The following is a 25,380-nucleotide window of genomic DNA, read 5'->3' on the forward strand; positions in this document are numbered from 1 at the left end:
TGATGGTGATCCTTACACACAGACAACTTCAATGACATCACACAGAAACACGTCGACATGAGTATGGTGTGATTCTCCCAACCTGTCCGGAGGAGGCCAGCAGGTTGATGGTAGTCAGAAGCATCCAGCCACGACTCGCCTCCTCACTCTGGTTCACCTCCAGGAACTGGACGATGGCTCGACTGGCTGCCTCTGAAAAAAGCAAAGACACAAGGACATATGAATACATAGTTACCTAGATTGGAAAATGACGGCTCATTGCGGCAGGCAGATGGGCTGCTGGAGCAATCATCGGTTACGTAACTAATTAAACATCTCAGTAGGAGTGAAATGTTACATCCATAGAGATAAAATAGAAGTAGAATGGATACTGAACAGTGTCAGGGGTCGTTTGACTAAACCAAAAGAAAATGTCAATTGTTGTTAGTCATTATGGTGACAACGTAGTGGGAACAGAAAGTGTTGTCTACACACTACTAAAGAAAGGGGAAACTTAGAGGTGTTGTTAATTATACATTATGCAATGATTTTGCTGGTGAGGCCCACTTAAAACTAGTCAGATGAAACTGGGCTGTGTGTGGGCCATGAACAAAAATGACCCCTGGTCTAGTTGTTATTTAAAAAAAAAAAAAAAAAATGTATTTATAGTGAACCCAAATCACTTGTTTTGATGATGACAGAGCACTGCAACGTCAGTCGAGAGCCTGAGTCAGCTTCTGACTCAACCTACTGAGGCCTGGTGACCAGCTGGAGGAGTGTGTATTAAGACCCCGGTGTTGCAAAATCACAAAATTTCAGCTTGAAAACAACACATCACACGTTCAGACAGAGACAAGAGAGAGAGATGGAGAGATGAGATCGCGGTGGGGAAGCCACACTCAAAGCTGCCACTACTGTGAAGTGATGCTGCCAGTTCACCTGGAGCGAGGACTAACCTTTCAAGTCACATTAAACTCCTATTGCATTGGTCCTTTGTAGGGCAGCACAATACTGGAACAAAACTGACTTTGCATTTTTGACATTTTTTTTTCCTGCAATATATATCGAGATATAAACACATGCAGGAATTTTCCTCCTAAATTTTGTACATTTTTAAGTTGGATGCATCAATTCGATGCACTTTGAGAGCTAAATTAAGAGTCTGCATCTAAAATCAATTTTGCGCTCAAGTATAGACTCACTGGTTGTATAATTATCAAAGCAAAGAAGCCACACCCACAAAGCTGAATGCACTGTTGATGCTGAAACAATATATTGTTCAGGCCCATTCCTTTGTAGAAAAAACCTGTACTGAGCGAGGAACAGATCACAGCTCATTTTAAATGTAAAATTGTGTCAATGTCAATTGTGTGTTATAAGACGGACACTGTTCTGAATGGATGAAAACCGCCTGTTTATCTTTATCCTGCACATGATCTTTCTGAGCAATCTTCTTGCAATATATATTTTCTGTAGCTTTACAGCAAACTATAAATAATAATCTTGGCATCATGCTTTAAACTATAAAATCTTCAAAATTGGAGATAATGGAAGATGGGAAGGGGGGAAAAATCCCTTGAAACAGCCATGTTTTTTGCAGCAAAGCCAAAAGGAGAACAAAGAGGCAATAGGGAACATGCAGACCATCACTGTGACAAGAAGCAGACAAGGTTACAGGAAATAACCACAACTGATGGCAAAGACATGATAAATTGATGTTTCCAAGTGCTTCCTATTACATCTTTACCGTTCGCTGTGTGCGTGTCAGCGGGCTCACCTGTGGATTTATTGGAGGCTCTTCGTCTGATCTCAGTCACCATGAGTCGTGAGACCTGGGTGGTGAACTGCAGCAGGTCGGAGAACTTCTCCATCATGCTGCTGGGTGGAGCGTTCCCAAACACCTAGAGCAGACATACAGCTTTGGTTAGATAATAAAAAATAAATTAAAACTGAGTACAAATCTAAAGACAAAGACAGAACAATTTATGTCAACCATAATAAAAAATAAATAAATAGGCTTTAAACTTTTAAAATGGCACTGGATTCACTTTACATTTTGTAAAGTAACAAATATTGTATTGCTATAAAAGTTTGATATATATATTATTGACATTATCAAATAATCTTAAATAAGATTATCATAAATCCTAAGGACTTGGTGAAGGGTCAAATGGATATAATTTGCTACTAAAGCCTGCAGTCCAGCACAATTACAGCTGTGATCACATCAAGCAAGGACACACAGGAATCATCCAGGTGGAGCAACACTCCTGTGTGGGGTTTTCCTGGCATGGCCACATTTTACAGCCACAGAGGAAACTGCAGCCTGAGCCTTCAGGGGAGCAGGTCAAAGATAAACTACACTTCATTCAACAAAGGCCCATCATGTATTTATTTACCCAGCAAATCTGACATGAAAGTAGGCCTGGAGCCTGGCGTCCTGCTGCACTGGGAGTACTCTACTTGTGAATTCTGACATGAATTATGCCACCAGTGAGTGAATCACGGCTAGCGCTGTGTAATTAGCTGACAAGTCAAGAGTCCCTCGGTAAGCCACTCCAGTTTGACGAGAACACTTAACAGGACTGTTTGCAGCAGCAGCTATGAAACAAAGAGGCATACTGCTCTATCGGTGCAACATAAAGATAGACTGTAAATGTAAACATTTTTGGATAAACACTCAGAGATTTAAATCTATCCGTATGCTTATTCAAAGCTTGTATGACTTTTTGATATATGCATTCAGTCACTTTCTTTGTGTTATTGTGTGACTTTGGTGTTTTAAAGTGTTAGTTCAGACCAGCCACTCTTGTGTTCTGCAACGTAAAATTACCTTTTTGGTCAAACAACAGGCAAATGAAGCAGCTGTCTGGCAGCTAAGTGAAGCTGTGAAAATATTCCAAATATAGCGTACACTTAGGTTGATATTTATCTTTTGAGGATACGTTTCACTGCGGTACACTGCTTTAGTCCTGTTGCTTCTCCAATCTGGCGGACCGCTGTCTCCTGCAGGTGATTCACTGACTATGAATAAGTACTGCCTCTCTCTCTTTAAGCCATAAAGTCAACACACCCGCACAAGTCAACGGGCTCATTTCCATCACATTTAACTGCAGGCTGTTGAAACAGAATCTGTGAGGCGTCTCGTCAGGTGTGCATGCAAATTAGCTGTTAACCACGGGATTGTAATTCAAGCTCTAGATCCAAGGCATGCCCGACAACAATTCATCTTTTTTAAAAACCAAAACAACAAGGTATGAATGCCAGCTTCATACATCACAGAATCCAAATCCTTTCCAGTAGACGGTCTAATGAGAGTCCTTAGAATTTATCTTTGTACTTGTATCTGGACCGCCTGCAGTCCTGGTGCGACTTACCCTGTTGAATACGGGAAGCATCATGTAGAGCTTCTCCTCCTGCTCCTTCTGGGTCATGTGGCGAGGCGGGTGGCACAGTTCGGAGAAAAGGCGCCGCAGGTGCATCAGGCCGAGAGCATTGTCCTGGGGGCTGCACTCCTCCTGCCTCGGCCGCCCCATGATCCTCTTCACCATGTTCATCTTCAGCGGCTTTGTCAGGGCAAAGGCAGCCCTGCAGACGGGGGAGAGGAGGTTTAGGAGACGGCTTAGACTCAGTACAAAAGGGTTTTTAAGAATAACTTTCATATTTCTGAAATTATAAGTTCTAATACTTGTACTAAAACGCAGGCATTGTATCAGCAATATTGTAAAATAATGATATTTGGTTTGAAAATATATTTTAAATTAGCCTCCCTGCCCTTTTATACAGATGGGAACATTTAATGTAGAACAAGCTCGACATTAACAGCACTGTCGATGAGTTAAGATTGTAAAATAATAACAATATAAACTCATATTAAGTCACTATAAAACAAAAAATGTGTTTTAGGCGATTTGACTTCTACTCACTTAAACAAGTCTTCAGCTCTGAGAAAACCACAGGCTGGTTGTGATGTCAGTTGCATAAAAGCTACAACCCAATCTTGGCTTATGCCTTAGGCTGAGGACCAAACCTCAATACTGCTGAGTACCAACTATTGAAAGGTGGCATCACTTTACATTTATGGTCCTGTTTCTTTGTTTTTAAAGTGCTTATACGGCTGAAACACTGATGCACTGAGAAGTTTACCGTATACCATATAATATAAGAATCATGTTTATCTTTCTCAAATGTAACTACTACAAGGAACTATATAGAAATAGCTGATGGTCTTGTTCATTTATGTAAGTCACACAGAGGCATTAGTATTATATTGAGACTGTTTCATTGATCAGTAGCACTAAAATATAAAATTCCAAACAATACTGAGTCATAGTATTTCAAACTGTTCTTGTGAAGATCTAAACTTCACATGGCTCACTGTCCAGCAAATAAGGTCAAAGAAGTGTTGAGGTTAACAGATGTAACACTTTGTAGTCTACAGCTTGCACTGCGTTGGAGTACAGACTGTATCCCGAGTTCAGGTTAATGGGTTTCTTCAGGCAGTCGACTTTTAACTGTATTTATTATCTCTTACTTCATAGCACGGTTAATAATACGGTATATTTAGCCATTATTTCCACACATCGAATTCTCTGCAGACTATCTTTAAGATGGTTGCTAGGAGACTTCACAGAACTGCAAAGCCTACACACAAGACAGATAAACATCCGCTGATATCAACAGCGAGGAAGAGTGCAACGAATCTCAAATACAACTGCACTGATGCACTGTACTTTGCTCAAGGGCTATCGTGGTCAAGGGGAAGATTCATCATTTCTTTTCCACCACATGATAGAGTATGAGCTTCTGGGGATGTTTGACATTATAGAAAGGAAAAGAAAATCAAATTGTTTTGCTAATATAAAAACCCTCAAGCTCTTGCGTCCCTTCCTAGTACTTCATCAAACAAAATCACTACTGAGTACATTTTATTCCATAGCAGCATGCTGGCGCGAAGCCTTGAACACGTTCATACTGTAAAAGGTAAAAATTCATCAACATTAGATTGTGTAAATGACTGGACACAAGACATTTGCTCAAACATCTCGGACATGTTCATCAACTTTTAGATCTATGCTGAGGTGAAATGCAGCAAATGCAGTTCAGTTCCAGTCCTCAGAAACTCAGCCAGGACCATGGACAGTGAAGAGAGTCCATTATGTCTCCATGTCTACCATGCAATCCCTCTTTCCCCCACGTTGACTGATGTAACAATTTTAATTAGGATTATTTCTACGAAATAAAGGATATATCATATCCTGACTTCCTTTTTGAACAATGGCAACTTTATTTGTTTTGATAAAAAGCTAAAATCAAAGTGGTTTAATGGCTACAGTAAAGTGAATAAAGTCTTCAGTTCAAAGCCAGCATACGACCACTATTATATGTCTCTCTCCCATTAATTTCTACTATTTAATAAAAGGTGACAGAGCCATAAAATGATTTCATAAATAATACTTAGGAACTTAATATTGCAATGAACCTGGCAGGGCATCATAATAAAAACACATTAAGTTCCAAAAGGCGAGTAACATTTTATTATGAATGTATTTACTTTGGTACATAACATCTACCGTACCTACATATTTAATCAAAATCCATGTTGAAATCAGCAGGAGGAACGCTTATATCCATTAGCTGTTAGCAGCAGGTGGGCATCACAGTCCTGCAGAGCCATCAGCTAACATTAAAGGAGGTTGCATTGCGTTTCATTTTGATGTGTTCGAGCTGCATTCAGTACAAGTGAGTATTAGAAGAAGGAAGATTACATTTTGATCATGATCTTGTAAACTGTTGTTTTTGGCAAGAATCCTGAATCAATGCAGTTGTTTTAAGGAGATGTTTTCAAGGGGAATATAAAATAAATATTAGAGAGCGAGAGAGAGAATCATGGCCTGTTTAACTTCATAACACTAGCTCTAAGTGTTTATTGATTAACTTTTTGTTTTACCACAGAATAAAATGAGGTATTGAGGTTTTCACTGGTTTTAGCACCAACTACTAAATATCTGGTATAATGACATCCCCAGTTGATGTAGATTGTTTGTTATTAGGCGTTCTATGAGGTTTGCCCTTTATTGAGGGCTGCTTTCTTGTTGAAACGTCTGCTTTGCCACGACCGACATCTCTACAACCTGCGTCTTCCTCCACCTTTCTCATCCCTTTAAGGACCGGCATAAAGACAGCAAGAACATGTAAAGAAATGTGGCTACAGAGAGACAGACAGGCTGCAAAGAGGCTTCCAAGCTCTGATTTACAGGAACTGTGGCACTAACCACATTACTCCACACTGGTGGCTTTGTAACTCATTTTGCACACACAGCAGAGCTGCCCTCCGCGTGAACTCGCCCTCAAACGGCACCACTTGGTTCACTTTTATCTTAAGTGCCCGTCCGTGATCGTGTGCATGTGTTTTAAGCGTGCACAGTTTCGAGGGATGGAGCTCCTTCACCTGGCTGGTGCCTTGCTCTGCTTTCAGTCATGTTGTGAGTTACATAATTAGTTCTGTCACATCAGTGTTTTGGGGCCTTTTTCCTCCTTTATGACATTTTCTCTCAAACATGTTGGGTTAGTCTCAGACACATGATGGAGATCCAGTTTGACATTTACAATACAGCCTGTGTTGGCAGCGATTTGCTCTACTATTCAGCTTTTACTAACCTCCAGCTCTGCCGGCCTGAGATAAGGCTTAGCAGGCCCTACAGTATATATCCTTCCATAACAACAAAATTATACCACAGCCGGCTGCAGACACTGATACAGTTTAGGGAACGTGACAGAAATTTTGTTTGCAGTTGCATGTGTTTTTTATGTGCTGGATGGACTAAATTAACGGCATGAGTGTGTACATAGTGGGAGAAGACATTACAGAAGGATTCCATTCTAAAAAAAGAAAGATGAAGCGGCCGATAGCCGATTATTTCAAAAAGCAAGATGAGGAGAGAGAGGAGACTGTCGGGGATGGAAAGACAACGAGATGTTCCGACTCACTGATGATGAACAAGCGTCATTATAATTAATACCAGTGGAAGAAGTACCAAGATGTTTTAGTAAAACTTAAGTAAGGAAAAGTACTAATACCACTATGTATGTATATAGACATTTAAGTTGTTCTAATTCATAGTATGATAGCTTTGACTTCCATTTCTGTTAAGTGCACAAATTCCTTGTATGTCAACGAATACTTGGTCAAATGAAGCTGATTTCAATTTAAAAATAACACGGTTAAAAGTAAAAGTTTTGCATTCAAAATCTTTCTCGAGTAAAAGTATATAATCAGGAAAATGAACTTGAAATATAAAAGTAAGAGTACTGATTTTGCAGTCAAATGGTTGGAACATTATTATATATTGTAACATTAGATTAATATTATTAATGCAGTAGCATCTAAGAATCAATTCCATGTTGTAACTGGCTGCAAAAGAGCTAATTTTATTCATTTTACACTGTACAAGTACAATTTTTCTATCTGAAATGCAGCAGAGTAGAAAGTACAGGATTTGAGCAGATGCACTTAGTTGCTTTAACGATGTTTGTGAAAATAGAAATAGAATATGTAAAGGTCACAGATAGAGTACTTCTTTTTTCAGGCTATTAACTACTTCTCTATATACTGTCTGTTGACACACTACTGCTGCACTTTCATTCCGGTCATAAGAGGAAGTGACTGCAGAACATGAAGTCTTTTCAGCCACAGGAACTTTAAAGGCGAGGTGTGATTAACACTGTTAACAGAAGATTTAGACGAATTCACTCAGAATCTAAAAAGTGAAGAAAATCCATGTCTGCAATATGACAGTGGGACCGATCACAAAGAGATGTTTACCGTAGCTACTGCTGTTTGTGTGGCGAAATGCAATTAAATCATTATTCAGTTTTATCACTTTATAGTCAGACTGGGATATTGCAGTATCAAAAATTGAAGTCACTCATGAGGATATTCATGATTATCCAGATAATGAAAATTGACCAAGATGAATTTAGTGTATTTTTCAAAATCTTATATGAAATGATTAAACTGAAAACCCATGGTTGAACTTGAAGTTATCCTGCTTCGTTGGACAGGGCTCTGGTTTTCTATCACTTAGCTCACTGAAGCTCATCATCAGTGAGAAGTAACCACTGCATTAATATGAACCACTTATTAATTCTTAACCTCTTTATGAAGATTAGGTCTGTGGACGTACAGGTTCATTATTATTTTGGCGTGTGATGAGGAGCTGATCCCGGCAGCCGAATCAGCTCTCTGCACTGCTAACATCCTTCCCCTTTCTGTGTCCACACGCGTTATGCTCTTGTTTCTGACATGATGTGTCACGAATCAAATCCTCCACTGGTTGAACGGACAGACGATTGGTGGTGGGAAAAACAAAGAGACAGAAAAAAAAGAACAGAAAAACAGATCTAGTGCACATTTGGCCCAGTCGACACACCGACAGATGGGTTATGAAGTGATCAACATGCACCGGCCTCAGCAGCATCGGCAGAAAAGCCGGTCTTCAGCTGTTGGCTGAAATGGGAACTCGGGCTGAGTCGCAGACAAGCCTGTAGAAAAGCTGCCAGTCAGGGAGAAAATCTTGCTGGATGTCAGAAATTGAAATTCCAAAAGCAGAAGCAGTCGGTCTGTGGCCGGTTTAAAAATATCCGGCCCAGTGGACCCAGTTCCTGAGTCATTGTTTAAAGCTGTAAGTTTCACCATGAAACAACCAAAAAAGACAGCAATGTTGAAAAAATCTGTGGACGCATGGATTTGTTTACTACTTTCATGGAGTGTCAATCACTGAAACTTGTGAAATTCCAAAAAGACACTGACAGAATAATTTCAAAATGTATTTTACACACATATCACATGTTAAGCTTATCAAGCTTCAGAAATTCACAGCAGTGGTGCTACATCATGAAGCACACGGGTAATGTGTTCGGTTTGTCATCTACCATTATTAACAAGCAGTGATGTATTAAGATCTCTCTCTCGATCTTAATTTGATGGTTTAACATAACTGGTCGTTTATGCGAACATTGTACCTGCCAAAATAACAGTTTGAAGAAATTCAAAGATTCAGACCACAGCTTGTCTAAATTAGCTACGATTTAAAGTAAAAGTAAGCCCTCTTGAAATGTAATAACAGGCAAACTGTGCATTGACAACTATAGCACCAAGTACAGTAGGTGGAAAATGAACCACTTTGTCTTTAAACTTTAAACTTCTTTTGTATCTTCATAATAGGTTTGGTGAACCTGGGGCTTTGTTTAATCAACAGAATATAAAGTGGAGTTATCCTTTAAGCTGAGTTACCTTTCTTTTGTACTATAATGTGCCTCAGATCAAAGCCAGCATTTACCTCTGAACAATGCTGACTGTAACATTGCTGTACCGGGCCCTGCGTAACAGAAAGCCACTGAAGCAGACATGAGTGCTGGGAGGATGGTGGAGTCGGAGCACAGCAGGGCCGGGACCGCAAACTGGGGCAAACACATGTCATGCGACTCCGCATAAGGCTGAGGCCGGAAAATCAACAAAAGGAAAGGCAGCAATCCACAGACAGTATGCAGGATTACAAGTCACTCCACCTATTTGGTAAGCAGTGAGCGTCACGAAAGTTCACAGTCTAGTGTCGAGGACGCATCATTTAGAGTTCCCTTTCAGCACAGTCAAAAAATATATCATATCTGGTTTTTGATAGGCTTCCAGAAGCTTCTCCTCAGATGAGATGGTAACTCGTGTTTATCCAGTCTGGTGTGCCTACACTGACATGAGCGTGCATGCTAGGCAGTGACTAGACAATCTTGAAGTAGTCTCACATCTGTTTAACTGTACATTAATAACAGAGAATTAAATCTATTCTCATTTCACTACACTATGCTTTTTTAACTAAAGAGTTACCCACTGTTTGAGACATTGCATGTTACCGAATGCTAATAATAACAACAGTAATTCTGGTTCTACATAAAAATGCATTGGATTAAAAATAAATATAATCAGTAGGATTGAGGAAGTGCTTCAATCCAAGTGTTTGGCTCCGAATAAACGATTCAAGGACTTAATTGGGAAAAATCAACAAGACGCCCACACTGTTGGCAACAGAGCTCGCTTGCTTCCTTCAGAGATATGAGGCCACCTTATCTGTTGATCCAAAATATGAAGCTGGAAACAGTTCAGTAGAAATTCACTGAGAATTAGGAGCTCAAGCGAGCTAGAATCCTTGCACAGCGTCAACATGATGCTGTTGTTCTCTCCAACGCTGCCTTTGAGCAGCTTGGTCAATGTCACTCAATTATTTAAAACCTAATTTAGCGTGTAAGGGTGCATGTATTCATACCGGAAAGTTTTGGTGAAGGATGTTGGGTTCGGTGTGCGACATCCTTTCAGTGATCCAAACAGCTGTTAGTGTCTGGAAAGATTTGGCAGCGCACCAGCTGTGGATCTTTCTCCCCACAGCGATCAGGCAGCCTCCCGATACAGATTCACACTGAGTCAATAACTAATGCTAGAGAGCGTCCATTGTATTTGTATTGTATTGCATTAAATAGTACAGAATTCAAGCATATAGTCAAAGCACTTGAGTACCACTACGAGTATAAATCACAGCCCAGTTCAGTCTTGATGGAGGATTATAGTATGAGAAATACATTTTTGATCCCCGGGGGAAATTGTGTTACATTTACATTAAAGACATTCCTGATATTTATTATTGTCTTAAATTTGTATGTATTTTTTTATTTACAATATGGCACTATTTGAGTGTGTTAACTGTTGAAATAAGAATTATGACCAATGAGCAACTCTTGAATGTTTATAATTTTTAAAATAAATTAACAAAAGAAGTATTTTTTGCATTTTTGTTTTTCCCTATTGTACCAACAACCTAGGTATTTTGTGTTCCGTGACACTCCTGATCCTAATATAGGCAAACAAGTTTATACCTCGGTGGCTCATTTCTCGCCTCTCTACCCTGATGTGAGTTAGATGTCCAGCAGTTGACCTACGCATGCATACAGCTCACTGCATTACAAACCTACATCCATGACAAAACAGAGAGATTAAGATAGCAGCTTTGTTGAGGATTAGAAACCCACAGCATCATCATCATACAAAATCATTACCAACTTACAGCTAATGATCCTTAGAAAAGTACTACACAGAGAAGAAACTGTTCATCTCTGATCACGCTATGCTTCAGTCAGAACCAACCCAGTTTAAGGGAAAAACAGCATCAAACTGTGTCTTGTCTTGGCCAAACCAAAGAAAATGAGTCAATGGCATCAATGGAATGTGGACTCCCATGCAATGGGGAACTGAGCAAGCTTTCTTGGCCCTCCAGTCTTTTTCAAAGCATTCTCTTTTAGCGGACGCCAGCTTCAATGAACATCGCACGGAGTTCACACTAGCTCCTGGGAGATGAAGGCAGCCAGTGCCCTGGAAAAGCCAAGCTCTTCAAAGGCTTGTGTGGTTATTCCTCAGGAGAAAGTGATGTAATCACAGAAATGTCTCCTGTCTTGACAGTTTACACGGGTTGACGGAGGCTGGGAAGCTCCACAGAGAAGAAATAAACTGGGCTGACAGGAGTTAGATAAAAGAAAAAACACACTTTTAACACAGAATGCAAATTCAAAGTAAATAAAAGCCTATTATAGGCAGGGTTGCAAATTCACACCAAGCTGCAGTCAAATGATGCTATATTACGATGTGTGATTTCCTCTTCATGCAACTGTGACACATAAACTACCCTTAAACAACTATTTTTTTGCTGACCATCCACTAGAAGACAGGAAATATGCGCTGACACCCGAAGACATTTTGAAGTTATGGCGTCTTTTCAAATTAAACTTCCCTCTTCAGAGGAATTTAGGTTTAGGCAACAAAACCACTTAGTCAGGTTTAGGAAAAGAGTTGACAAAATGTCAACGGTTTTAGTTTCACACTCGACATGAACAGCGGTCTCCTTAATGAAAGTCCTGTGTTGGCAGTGATAACAGGTTACTTTGATCAACAGCTGATGCATGTGAGTGTGAGTGTAACAAGAACCTGTGTGAGTGGAACAAGAACCAGAAGGGCAGGAAATTATCACATGCCAAACAAGTCCGGACAGGACCAGACCTGACAGCTCCCTCACTGGATATCTAGTCAGGCCGTCAGTAAACACGACCAGGGGAATCATCATCACGGGCTATTACCACCAGTCAACAACCACATGCTGGTGAAATCTCTCTCCTCCCAGCTGTTTTGGCAGATAAACACTTATCACTGTTAATGGTGAATGTTGAACTCCAACAGCTTTTGTGACTGGAGGACAAAAAGTAATACTACGTAGCCAGTATTTATTTTTTCAGTCATAAAAAATAAAATACAAAATTGCTGGATTTCAACTATCATAACTACAAAAACAAACATGTAATTCCAGAAAATCACAACTATTATAGTCATGTTGATATTACACAGACTTTAACATTACTATTACGCATTTCCTTATTCCTTTTAAATAATGTAGCATCAGCAACAACATGCTGTATAACACATGGAAGACTTAATTTAAAAATGATACATGTCCATTTTAACACCTAGTAAAGGTGTTAACAAAATTTCCAATTGCTGTATAATTTGTAATATTAGAGTGAATTAGTATTTTTTACATCATTATTCTCACTTTTATTGAAAATCAAAACAAAGATCAGAAGTCAGTATGATAGGACATGATATGATATGCAAGCCAGGACAACTATTGTGACTCCTGCGATTTGAAAAGTGGGTCATATTGCAATTTTGAAACAATTTTGATTAATTGTGCAGCCCTAGTCTTGAAAATGTATGCTGTGACACTGCAGAAATATTGAGCTAAAAGACTCAACATAAATCAAAAGGAATCAAATGTCTTATAAGTCAACACTGACACATGTATCAGCTGCTTTACACTTGTAAAGTTAAATGTAACCCGAGTCAGCCTTGCTTCTTTTTTATCCAGCACGCGATGGATCTAGAGACATCAGGGTATTTTGTTACATACAGTAGCTTGGACTCCCTCACAACTCAGTGGTAGCAATGAATATAATCGAAGCTTATTACATCAAATCAAATCAAATCAAATCAAACTTTATTTATATGGCACCTTTCATATTTGCAGTAACACAAAGTGCCCTACAGAAAATAAAAGCAAAACAAAAACAAAAACAAAACAAAATATGAACAACAAAGAAACACTATGAAACCCAAACCTCCCACCCCCACAAATATACACAGAGATACACAGAGACATACACACTCACGCACACACATAGCCAAATGCACCGACATACACACCCACACACACAAACACACACACACCCACACACATACACTATCTGTCACTGAGGAGACATGGCTGGGCACCAAGATCTGAGGTGAGGAAAAAGCTACCTTTGGGGGCCGACGCACACCGAGAGGAATCATGGTCCATGACTGTAGGGGGCGCCACCACAGGGACCACCCCACATGACTGCTCTCAGTCACTCTGGATGTAAGCATTTACCAAACTGCTGATATGGGAAGTATACATGTAAATGAGTCCATCACCGAAGCTGAGAGGCAATGCGAATGCATCAATAATAACATGCTATACAGTATATCCACCAAGATGAGGCTCGCCAGTAACAGTAAACAAGCTCCCGGTCGCCGCGGAGACGAGCTCATCACCCAGCTCCTGATTTTCCCCTACCTGCTGTTCTCTCTGCGCTCCGCCAGCATCTCAACTCATCAGCAGCAGAAAGGACAAAAATATATCCACTTTATACCAAGACCGACTCGTCTTCCACCTAAAAACTGGCGTCTTTCTGATAAGGAGAGGCAGCGACAATGGTGTCATGCCTTCCCCTCACGGCGGGCGTGAAAAGAGGAGAGGCTAAGCGCGGAGGCATGGCTTGTCTTTATTGGCAGTGCCAGGGGCTTTGTTCGCCGGCCAGCAGCGTACTGTGTGTGTGTGTGTGTGTGTGTGGTCTGCCGGGACTGGCACAGCTGATCCCCCCCTGACACCGGGCGGGGTGTTCAGGGCTTTGGAGGAAGAGGAGGGGAAGGTGGAGTGTGTGTGTGTGTGTGGGGGGGGGGGCACAGCAAGAGGAACATACCATTTAGACTAAAGGGGGGGGGGGACTGCATAACCCATAAGCATCATTAAATATTTATCTTATGAGGATTTTGGCAACATCATTTACATCCAGTTGAGTTCTCCATTTTCCATCATTCAAGAGAACAATCAGAATAATAATTGTCAGTAGGGAAACATGATATATATCGGACCCGGTAACTCATCAGCTGATGATGGGGAATTTATATTATTATCCATTATTCTGATAATTAAATGAAAGCTGATGAACAGGGCCACACACTCCAATAGAGTAGGTGGCTGTACGGACCTTTAACGTTAGTTTGATATCTCGCAATGAGAGAGCTATGTAATATTAAATCATCCATCTATGCTCCTGTCTGCATCCCTAATGGTCTTGACAATGAAAATAATGGTTACTTTCAGTCCTACAGAGTAAGTACATGTCAGTCACAACGTGTCAATAAACGCTTGTTACAGGCATAGTCCAAAACAAACTTCCTTCTTAACAGGATGTAAGGCTTAGGGAAAGAGTGTAGTTGACATTAACATCACTGACTAACCACTCACAGGACAAGTAAGTGACAAGAGAGTCCAAAATGCACAAACCAAGCTGCATTATTTGAATCCTGGCGGTGAGAACGGGTTGAGTAGATCAACCTGTGAACCGCTGAGCTCTCTGGTTCGCTAGGAAGACATTGAAGTGTGGTTTTCCAGCGGGGGCAAAATGGGCCGTATGGAAATGAGGCCAGCGGGGGGAAAGCAGATCATCCACCTCACTGAATGAAGCCTGCTATACAATCTCCTACACAACATAACCACCAGCGGCAAGGTTGGTTGTAAACTGGAAAGTCAAACAATCTGTAGTAGCAGAAGCTTCACTGCAGCCAGACCTGTTGTGTTAATAGAGCCTGAGGGGTTCTCAGACACTTGAATACACTTAACACTTGATTTGAGCTTTTCTCTGCTCAAAACTGCAGTTGCGATGTATACCTGACCTGATGTAGACTGTTAGAGTACTGTCTGTACATTTTGTTTATCCAACATTTATAATGATAAACAACACACGTGATCACAGTAGTTACTACCGTACAGTGCCTGGTGGAGCAAAGTCCTTGAAAATCACAGCCATTTAAACTGCATCAATAAACAAGCGCTATGAGAATATCGCTCCTTCCCGTCAGCCTGTCCAGTGAAACACGACATGAAGTAAATGAGCCATTACCCTGATTTCATACATGATCTATCCTCTGATTGACACCCTCTGACAGAACCAGTTTAAACATATGGAAAAATTATACTGCCTTTAAGTCATCCCATTTTTACGAAATAGTCAATGCCACAAGATCCTCAAAAGGTTGATGGCTTTTGGATTAACTACTTTATACTAAATTCATGAACTACTTTAGATGAAAATACAAGTGATTTAATCAATTAAATTAATAAATAAATTGAAGAATTCATACTGAAACTGAAATGTAGTGGACTGCAAATATAATTTTTACTAAAATGGTAATACTCAAGTAAAGTACAAGTCCCTCAAGATGATTAAAGGATGAATGCTGTATGTGGTTTCCTGGAACAATTACATAAATGCTCTGCAGTTTCATTTCTAAAAAAAAGGCTCAGTAATTTCCTTAAACAGATGGGCAGAGTAGTTTTGAGTAAAGGTTATTTAAACAGGAAAAAATATTGTATTTATTCGGGACTATTTTCAGTGGTGAATTAATATAGATTTGGTGGTCTAGTTAGCATTCTCAGCAGCAGGATGGAGTATGTGGTAATGACCAAAATAAACTACAGGTGTGATACTAGTGTTAAACAGTAGTGTTAACTAATTACAGCAATTGGTGAATATGACATACAGTGCAAGTGTGTCTCATTGATGTGTTTTTAATAGTTTAGTAGGAAAACAATGGAGCCAGATGACACAGAGGCATAGCATATATTTGGCTACTAAAGCAAAACATTCCCAGTAGGATTAATTTATTGTTGGCTATGCTCAGTACACATAGACAAATACGTGTGCATGCTACAATATGTGTGTGTACTGACACTTATTTTCAATGCTCTGATGACTCTCATGACATGCAGGCCATTTCCCTGGGGACTAATTAAGAAATATCCTCTACTAGTTTATGACTGTGTGCTGCTTCTTCTCAAGAAGGACGACAACTGTAAACTGTAATTGAAGTCTGGTGTGTGACATGGCATCTAGTGACAGAGAGAGAGAGAGAGAGAGAGAGAGAGAGAGAGACTTGTGCATTGAGAAGAGAATTAGCATTGGCCTTGTGCTGCTTAATAACACATGCACAATAACAAACACAGAATGCACGTTGTAGCTCCCATCCATGCACAGCAAGGGAAATGCAAAAATAAATAAATATATAATAATAATCTCAGCCAGTAATCTCTTGTTTGTCTGTATGCATTAGTCTTTAAGCTTTGATCTCATCCTACTTTGTGAGAACTGCTGCAATTATTAGAGTCGACAACTTTGTTTTTTTTCCCACCAATTTGGCTTCAGGTACAACATTCGAACACCAGCAGAAAACACTTGTTTATTTAGCATGTTGTTCCTGAAAAGTCACAATAATTACTGTGACTTCTCAGATACTGCATCCATCATTTAAATATTTGGAGATTTTTGACAGTTGGTCTGACAAAACAAGCAATTTAAGACATCATCTTGGCTCCTGATTACATATAACAATAAACTTATCATAAAAGCATTAATAGTTTATTGGATAACTAAGCACCTATGAGTTGGAGCCCCTGTCCAAGACCTGTAGGTTTTCTGGCATAAATATATTGGGGGACATCGTTTTGAAAATGTGATTTACCTGGTCAAAATCTGAAGCTATGAAATGTTCTCAGGGTTGCGAAATATTCTTTCATCTACCAGATTCTAAGGCTGATATTTTCCCCAATACTCAGCAGATGCTTTTACATATTTAATATCCAAATAGCTTTTTAAAGGACTGCGCAGGATCTCCAAACTACACTTGGTCAGCAGCAATTTCTGGTTCAAAACACAAAACCTGAGATATGGGCATGATTTATTAGCATTTGGATGGTGGCTACAATTAAAGTATCGGCAAGGGAATATTATATTATACTATTGGTAATCTATCACAGAACCTTTGCCATGTTTAAATAAATGCCATATAAAGCAGCTGGTAAACATGATGTAATTTCATATAGATCATTGCTGAACTTAAGGAACTCCAAAAAACAATGCAGATCAAAATAATGTGAAAATATTTATGAAGTCACACCTACTGGACTAACTTCTGTTTCTTCCCTGGAAACAAACTGCAAACATACAGGAGTCAAATTCATGCAACTAAAGAAAACTTCAGTTGTGTATGTAGGGACAATGAGTGTTTTATCTATTTGGTGCAGCAACCCTATTTTTCAGTCCAGCAGATAAATCCCAACCTCCTGACTGACCTGTTAGCATTGGAGAAATGCAGTAGAAAGGAGTCAGGAGACTACATTTATGAATTTACTTCATCACACCAATTAACAAGAAGTTATAAAGAAACCTCAGTAAATCACAGCAAAAAATATAAACAAAAATAGATTTCTGCAGTCTGGTAAAAAGGCCCGATGGTTATTCCCATCTTAGCTTCACATATCGTACTAATTCGAAAAATAATATTGTAACAACTTGTTTTTGAGGTCCATATTTGACTTTCACAAACAAACCCGGTGATGAGATTTTGTCCAATAGTTTAGGAGAATTTTCATGTGACATTATTACTATGTTTTTTACTGTATCCAGAGTCCTCTGTGCTAAGTGAAGGGGCCATTCTCTGTGTTAAGAGGCACCAAAACAGTCCATCAATATGAGCCAATGTGTCACTTATTCCAAGAGGTGAAGACAACACTTGGCAATAAAGTTCAGCAATTAGCAGTTAGCAACGTCATGTTTTCTACTTCCATAAGGAGTTACACAAAGCTTTGGGTTTGATGTTTCCACTGTAAACAACATGAACAACATGACAAGTCTATCTTATTCTACAGCTGAAGCAATAACTCATTGGACACAGCACCATTGTGGGAGGTTAGCAATCAAATCTCTTCACATATGGCTTTTGTGTTTACCTTGTTTTGCTTTTCTGAAAGCATGAAGGACGGCGAAGTCCAATGTTGTTGCCCAATTCTTACTCATTATTTTAGTTAGGGGTTGCAACAGATGGTTATTTTAATATACAATTTCCCAGAGCCCAATTTGCTTATACTATCCTGCCTGCAGCTCAAAACCAAGATATTTAATCTCGTCAACCAACTCCCTTGATTCAGCAGTATTTCTGAATTAATGCCACCTAATTAGCTTAGCTATCTTAACTTTCTGAAAAGATACAACTTGGAAGTACATAAAACCAGAGCCTCCTGCTCACAACAGGCCCTGTGTGCAGAAAGAAACTTAATTTCTGCAGCCCACACGTCAACAGCTACTTTAACTAATCAGGTTTTTATATTAGATTAGGACATTCAAAAGATGATCAGTTATCTTCTAAGGTGGCTGATAATGCAAACAGACTGTAGCTACATTCATTTCGCTGCCATTGCCTAGTCTACTTCGACACTGCTCCTCTTTGAAGTGGTAGTGTTGACGTGCGAAATGATTAGTTAATATGGCCAAATAAACTGAAATGGAGTAGCTACAATAACTTCACCATCCATGACAATTTAAGCTTTAAAGTGGTTTGGGTTGGACAAACCAAGGATTTCTAAGCTAGGAGTCTGGAGACCAAGATGGGTTTCTATCAACATTTATGGTGCATTTAATAATTAAAGAAAATCGATATCTAATTTGGAAATGTAGCTTTTAATTATTAAATAACGGTGGCTTTTAATGGCGAAGTTGCACTATGAAATGTGCCCTTTTTGTTCAATAATGACTCTCTTCTCCATTAAACATTTTTAAAGGCATTTTTTCTTACACATGCTAACTGTTTTAATTACCTGCATTTGTCTAAAAGCCTCTTTGAATACTCTTTGTGACAGAAGAAACAGTATGTGGTTCTTATAGCCCTGCAGGAAATACCAATTTGGTCAAGCTCATAAACCTAAAAATATTCAATACAAATTATTATTTTTATTATAATTGTATTAATATTAGTATCATTATTGTGTCTGTGTGGGTTAAAGCTAGAGTTAAGAGTGAGCATGATGTGTGATGAGACAACCACAAACTATTGAGCTCCATGTAACATCTATGACATTGCCATCAAGTGTGACGGAATGCGTGTAAATTAAAGGTGCCAGTGTGAATTATCAAAAGGAAACAAGTACAGTAAATAATTGTTAGTCATAGCCTGGTAGCAGCATCTCAGAGCCAATTAAACAACCCAACACTGAACATAACAAATGCTTCTCACTAATGTTCCTGTCAACCAAGGTCGGGAACACAGGTAAATGTTGGCCGAGGCTGATAAATTGAGTAAATTATCTTAATTACATGGACTGTGTTGGCACTGGATATAATACTATTCCTTCATAGCAGTTATTACACCATTGGGGGAAGCCAACAGCAATGTACGGATTGACACAAATTACACAACCATAAGATACTTTTCACAATATTTAAATGTGCTTCTACACATTGCAGTGACACTTTTATATATTTAATTTACAGTATCAAAAAGTTTGCCATCTCTTTGAATCACATCTATTATTGGCCACATGCAGCACCTTCCTCTGGATGCAATGTCAAGGCAAAACCTGCATAAATAAAACCATTTCTGTCATGTGATCTGTGTCTGGTGCCTCACACACACACACACACACAGACACACACACACACACACACACACACACACACACACACAGTCAAGGGACATAGTCAACAGTACCACAGCATGACAAGTTTGTGAGAACATCAGTTGCACCACACATTTTAGCCCCAACCTCCAAGCCGGACCGAGCTGATGTTGGGCGGTTTAGGTGATTGTACAGGCAGCCAGGCGGTCAGCCATGTAATCGGGAACAATGCACTGGCTAGTGGCCCCACACACACACACACAGGTGACTTTCAGTTGCATATCAGTCGTCAATAAATTGGGCCAATGTAATCGCACTAAATATGCCAGTCATTGTGAATTAAATACCAACCGCCCTTGGCTATTACTGGACAATCGTAATAAGGTTACAGCAACTTTGCTTCGCCCATAATGTAATTGTTGCCGACGCCACAAACTGTAGCTGTGCCTCCAACGGTTAACTTAAATCGGTCTGCGTCCTCTTGTTTTACCCGGTGATTGTTTATTTACATTTACTAAAACACTGCAGTTAGAGAATAACTGGTTGAAGACACAACACGGCACCCAACCTGTAATGTATCACCGAAAGGCTAGCTTACTATCCCTACCACCAGTTAGCTAGCTAACGACCAGCTGATCGCACTAGCATCGCAGCAATCTGGACGACAACTGTCAAGCTAAAACGGTGACGTTGGCCTTTAATAAATAACACTAAAAATAAACAAAACTGGTTTGTGTTTCCATATGGAAAAACTGCAAACGTAATGTATTTCCACACACTACCGCTGACATGCTAACGTTAGCCTTAAAGCTGCTGTAGTTGGAAAGTAACCGTTAGCGCAAGCCGAGATGCACATTCCTGTCTATGTTGGCTAACATGCTAGGCGGCTAGCAGCGCAGTGCTAGCTAGCCGATCCAGAGACCGCAGCGTCTTCAGTGTATCCGCCACCCACTTACCAGTAAGCAGCAAAATCATTCGGCTAGAAAGTCGACGATAACTCCCAATATATCAGTTACGTGTGGCACTGCTTGCATGTCCATATGTCACAAACAATGCTTTACTCCCAAAGTGGTCACTGCTTCCTCTCCTTCCTTCTGGTAGCCATCTTTCCTCAACATCCAAATAAACCCAGCAGCTCGTCCCAGCCTGGTCCCACCGCTGATTCTGCTCCGAACATCATCATCATCATCCTCTCCCGGCGCCAGCGGAGGCCACATCTGAAAGACAAGCCTGACATCTGTTGGATCAATAGAAGAAGGCACCTTATTTTATTTATTTATTTATTTATTTATTTATTTATTTATTTATTTATATTCAAAACTCTCTATTTTTAATTTTCTATTTTCTATTCTGATGAAATTGATTATTGATTCAGTTAAACTTTTCTCTCATATTAGAACTTACAGGACAGAAACATAAATGCATATTTCCTATACTATTCCCCCTTATTGTGAAGCATTATTGCTTAAAAAATAATAATAACAAGCGTTTATTTTTCTGTTATGTATCTTGAACAAGCTGCATTTTAAGGAAACAATTACAGAAAGGGAAGAAAAACATGTCACATGAACAGTAAATATGACCTAATTTCTGCATAAGGGTCATTCCGTGCCAACTCAGCCACCCATGTACATGACACCTCTCAGATTTAGCTGAAAAGCAGGGAAAATATGCCTTATGTTACCAAACAAAGGAATCTGAAGTTTCAGGTCAATATCTCAAACGGTTTGCCCGTGGCATCCATTTGAATTTCAAGTGCCACACCCCTTTTTGACACATTGGAATTTCGCATTTCATTTGTTGGCATTTTTGGAGGCCCATAACATAAGAATACTTGTGATATTCTTTTCATCCGTATCTTATTTTTGGAAATTGGTATAAAGCAATGATGCGATCATGTTCCACTGAACGTTTTGGCCAAGGCGTAACGTCTCTCCAATTTGTACGTTTCCTCGTGTTTTTTAATATTTTCTGCACTAACAAAGAAGAATGTAATGTTCTTAATGTTTTCTTTTGCCCATTGAAACATCTCCATTGGTGTCAGAATGTGGTTTGCATCAGTGGCCTGCAGACTTGCTTGTGCTACAAGTCGCTTGTCACAGGCGGGTCTCTTTCATCGGGGATAAGGGGTTCATTTGTGATTTTCAGGAAATGAATGGCCAGCAGTCTAAATATTTAATTGTTTGCCATCACTGAGCATAATACTGAGTTATTTCCACTATTTTCATGCTTTATCATCACTAAATTCTCCCTGATCCACATTCCAGACTTCTGGAAAAAAAAAAGTCCAAAATGGTGCATTTTGACGAATACAATTCATATCAAGGAGCTTCATAGTCAAAGGTTTTATTTCATTAAAAGAAAGAACAAATATGTATCTTTATCTGGTATAAATCTCATTAGGATCATCAAGTGCCCACGTGGTCATTTGGGGGTCCAAATATGGGGTTCCAAAAGAGTCACCTCTGCCCGGGAGGGTTTTTGGACCCCCATAAAACCCCCACCAGTGGTACCATACCCTTCAAATTCATTTTGGCAAGAGCAAAGGTCCCAAATATAACAAATAATCCTGTTTAGAATAAATATGATCATTCATCGTGGTGCTAGGAGCACCCAAAAAGTGAAAAATAATTTTGGCCGTCAAAAAAAAATCGGACTTTGGTGACCCACCTCTCACCCAAACAGTAAGGAATGTGGATTCTGCCTGTAAAATTGTGAAGTACACATTACAATGAACTAACAGAGCAATTCTCAGCCTTCTATCACTATTAGAACAGAAGTTATGGGTCTCCAAAAATGCCAACAAATGAAATGCGAAATTCCAATGTGTCAAAAAGGGGTGTGGCACTTGAAATTCAAATGGACGCCACGGGCAAACCGTTTGAGATATTGACCTGAAACATCAGATTCCCTCGTTTGGTAACATAAGGCATATTTTCACCGCTTTTCAGCAAAATCTGAGAGGTGTCATGTACATGATACCCCGATTTTGGCTGTTTTCACATGGAATGACCCATAAACAAGACATAAAAACAAAAACACTATTTTTTCTTCACATGCATTAACTATGTTTTTCTTTGCATGAATTGTTTTTATGTATACTGAAAGGGTATGTACTTTATATTGTTTCCATTTTTACTCCTGAAATGTATTGCAGAAAGCAGAATATATTGTACTAAAAGGTGCACAAAAATATGAAAATAGAGGTTTATCTCAGTTAATATACAGAAACACAATGCTTTTTATAATTTTAATTATATTTAAAAGGTTGATGCCTTGAACTCCTGGCTTTAAATCAATTACTGGATACATTCTTTGAAACTTACAGCACTTTCTTATCATGTTTTGGTTGCTTAGATGCAACATTTGAATGAACTTCAACTTTCAAATATGTGCGTTGTAGAGCCCAAAGTTGCCCATTTGTTTAAATACTACATCAGCAACTAGTATGGAAGTCATCTTTTTATTTTGTGACATTGCGTCTCATGCAATTTAAATAATCACATGTTCTTTCTGTTTTGTGTGGTTTATTTTTCACATATACAGATTTATCTTACCTTTAACATATTTTACAATGTAATTTCAATTACAGGGGGACCGCTGGAGTTCGCTTCCCAATGTCACCTCCAGCAGAGATCTTAATAATTTGACTCAGTACCATTGTAATATCAAGTCTGAGGCTCTAGGTGACAGCAGTTCTCAGCTGACACAGGAAAACCTACATTCAACCACAGCCACCTCGTGGGCGGTTTGGTTTGCTTTGAACAATATAAACCACAAACCACAGGAGCCTCAGCCAGTGAAAGTGATACATTGGTGTCATTGTAGTTTTGTGATGATACGGATTCATTATTACAGGTTTTGAAACGATCAGTGGCCTAAACCCTTTTATTGAATTGATCACTCTTTAAGCAAAACCTTAATCAATTTTTGACACTTGACACTTTGCAGATCTCATTCACCTTTTATGCTAAACTCTAAACACACTCACAAACTCACTAAAACACATTTTGCACTGTGAGGTCCTTGTGATGCATAATGATGACCACAGGGGGCAGAAGTTAAACACAATTACAACATGGGGGTCACAGTTTAGAGTCAAAACTGAAAAGACTTGCTGCTAAAGATGAAGTGGATCAGAGTGCACAAGGGAGTTGAAAGCTGATATCAAAGATGCAAGGAGACAATCTGAGAGGCAGAGGAGGAAGAATGCATGGGAGAGGTAGAGGACCACAAGGACGAGGAAGACCAAGACCAAGAACAGTAGTTTCAGATGAAATTCAAGCAAGTGTGATGGACCTACTTGACAATTATTATCGGATTATTTGTGGCTCCATAAGCAGATTGGTCATTGTTGTGTTTTTGGGGGTTTTCTTTTGGTCATTACACATTTTCAGTGTTCAGATTTCTATGACGGTTTGCATGTTTCCTTTCTACCAGACTGGCTCATGAGGGTGGAAGGCCTCCTATATTCTGATGCTGCAGCATGTCAACCCGATGAAGGTCTGAGTACCGCAACGTTGTAAAGCAACACAGTAAATTGCATGCGCAGACTAGAATGTGCAGGGGTCTTTTTTTGTGTGTTTGGATTGTTGACTTTCTTCTACACCTTTCCAGGTCTGCAAGCGTTATTGTGCTTTCAATATTTCTTTTGGAAAGTGTATGTGCATTTTTAGTCCTTGTATAATTTATTGTTCTAAACTTGACTTGCCTGACTTACTTACTAAATTCCCCACTGTGGAGATGATTGAAGAAGCACACAAAAAAAAAATAAACAAGCAGGCTCCCGTAAACAGCGCCGCTGGCTGCACTTCAAACCACTAAAACAAGCCCGAACACAAAGTTTACTGTCAGAGGGCACAATGAGATAAAAAATATGAGAGAAAATGAAACTTAAGGCATGCTTCAACAACTATCAAGTGCTAATACTCTTAAAAAAGATGTTACGTCCGGAGGCTTTTCAGTGGATTTCTCATGCAGACAACAATGCTGTAGGTTAACCGCAATGACGCTTTTTGTTCTCGAGTATTGACTAAGAGGACGATGAAAAGGTCAACCACACTTCCAACGAAAAAGAGAGCAAGGGTTTCATTTCAACATTCAACACAAACAAGAACAAAACTATAACAAAGTCAAAAATGTCAACGGTGTGGGAAGCGTAAATGAAAATATTGCATTTGTGAATAAACTTTTATTTTTTCAAAGGGAGATCTGTATTGCGCTGCACCTTGTGTGTCATCCTATCAAATGCCAGAAATAGTGTGAGAGCTTCAATGATGCATGACATAGATATGATCTACTTTCACTGGACTCACTGTGTTCATCCCAGAAGAGCAGCCTGCATGCTGGTTAGTTTTCATGTCGACTTGTTATCTTATTATTGTGTCCATCACTGTCAAACTTCCACTGTAAAACTCCCTAAGGCTACTTTCCAGCAGGATGGCTGAGAGGAACCGTCATACAGTTCAGATTATTTTTTTAATCTGCGTCCTCAATCATTGAATTGTCATCATGCAGCTTTGAATGAGTTTCCAACTGATAGTAAAGGAGAACACTT

At 39.4% G+C, this 25,380-nt stretch overlaps 1 protein-coding gene across 5 annotated transcripts in view; it reads right to left on the reverse strand.

Annotated features, from left to right (window-relative positions):
• The window catches only part of wdfy3 (WD repeat and FYVE domain containing 3), an 84,503-nt gene extending 63,540 nt beyond the window's left edge, over positions 1-20,963 (reverse strand). For 4 of the 5 annotated variants that reach the window (XM_084024846.1, XM_084024843.1, XM_084024844.1 and 1 more), the window contains exons 1-4: positions 13,668-13,685; positions 3,357-3,567; positions 1,757-1,880; positions 83-192 (exon numbers count right to left, since the gene is read on the reverse strand). In XM_084024846.1, the coding sequence (XP_083880972.1) occupies positions 83-192; positions 1,757-1,880; positions 3,357-3,536 (414 nt within the window). In that variant the 5' untranslated portion in view covers positions 3,537-3,567; positions 13,668-13,685. Of the gene's footprint in view, positions 1-82; positions 193-1,756; positions 1,881-3,356; positions 3,568-13,667; positions 13,686-20,779 lie in introns of those variants that run through there. The other variant, XM_084024845.1, reaches the window with a different exon arrangement.
• Positions 20,964-25,380: the final 4,417 nt, after the last annotated feature.

Source organism: Eutrigla gurnardus, assembly GCF_963514095.1.
Source record: "Eutrigla gurnardus genome assembly, chromosome: 13".
NCBI lineage: Eukaryota > Metazoa > Chordata > Actinopteri > Perciformes > Triglidae > Eutrigla > Eutrigla gurnardus.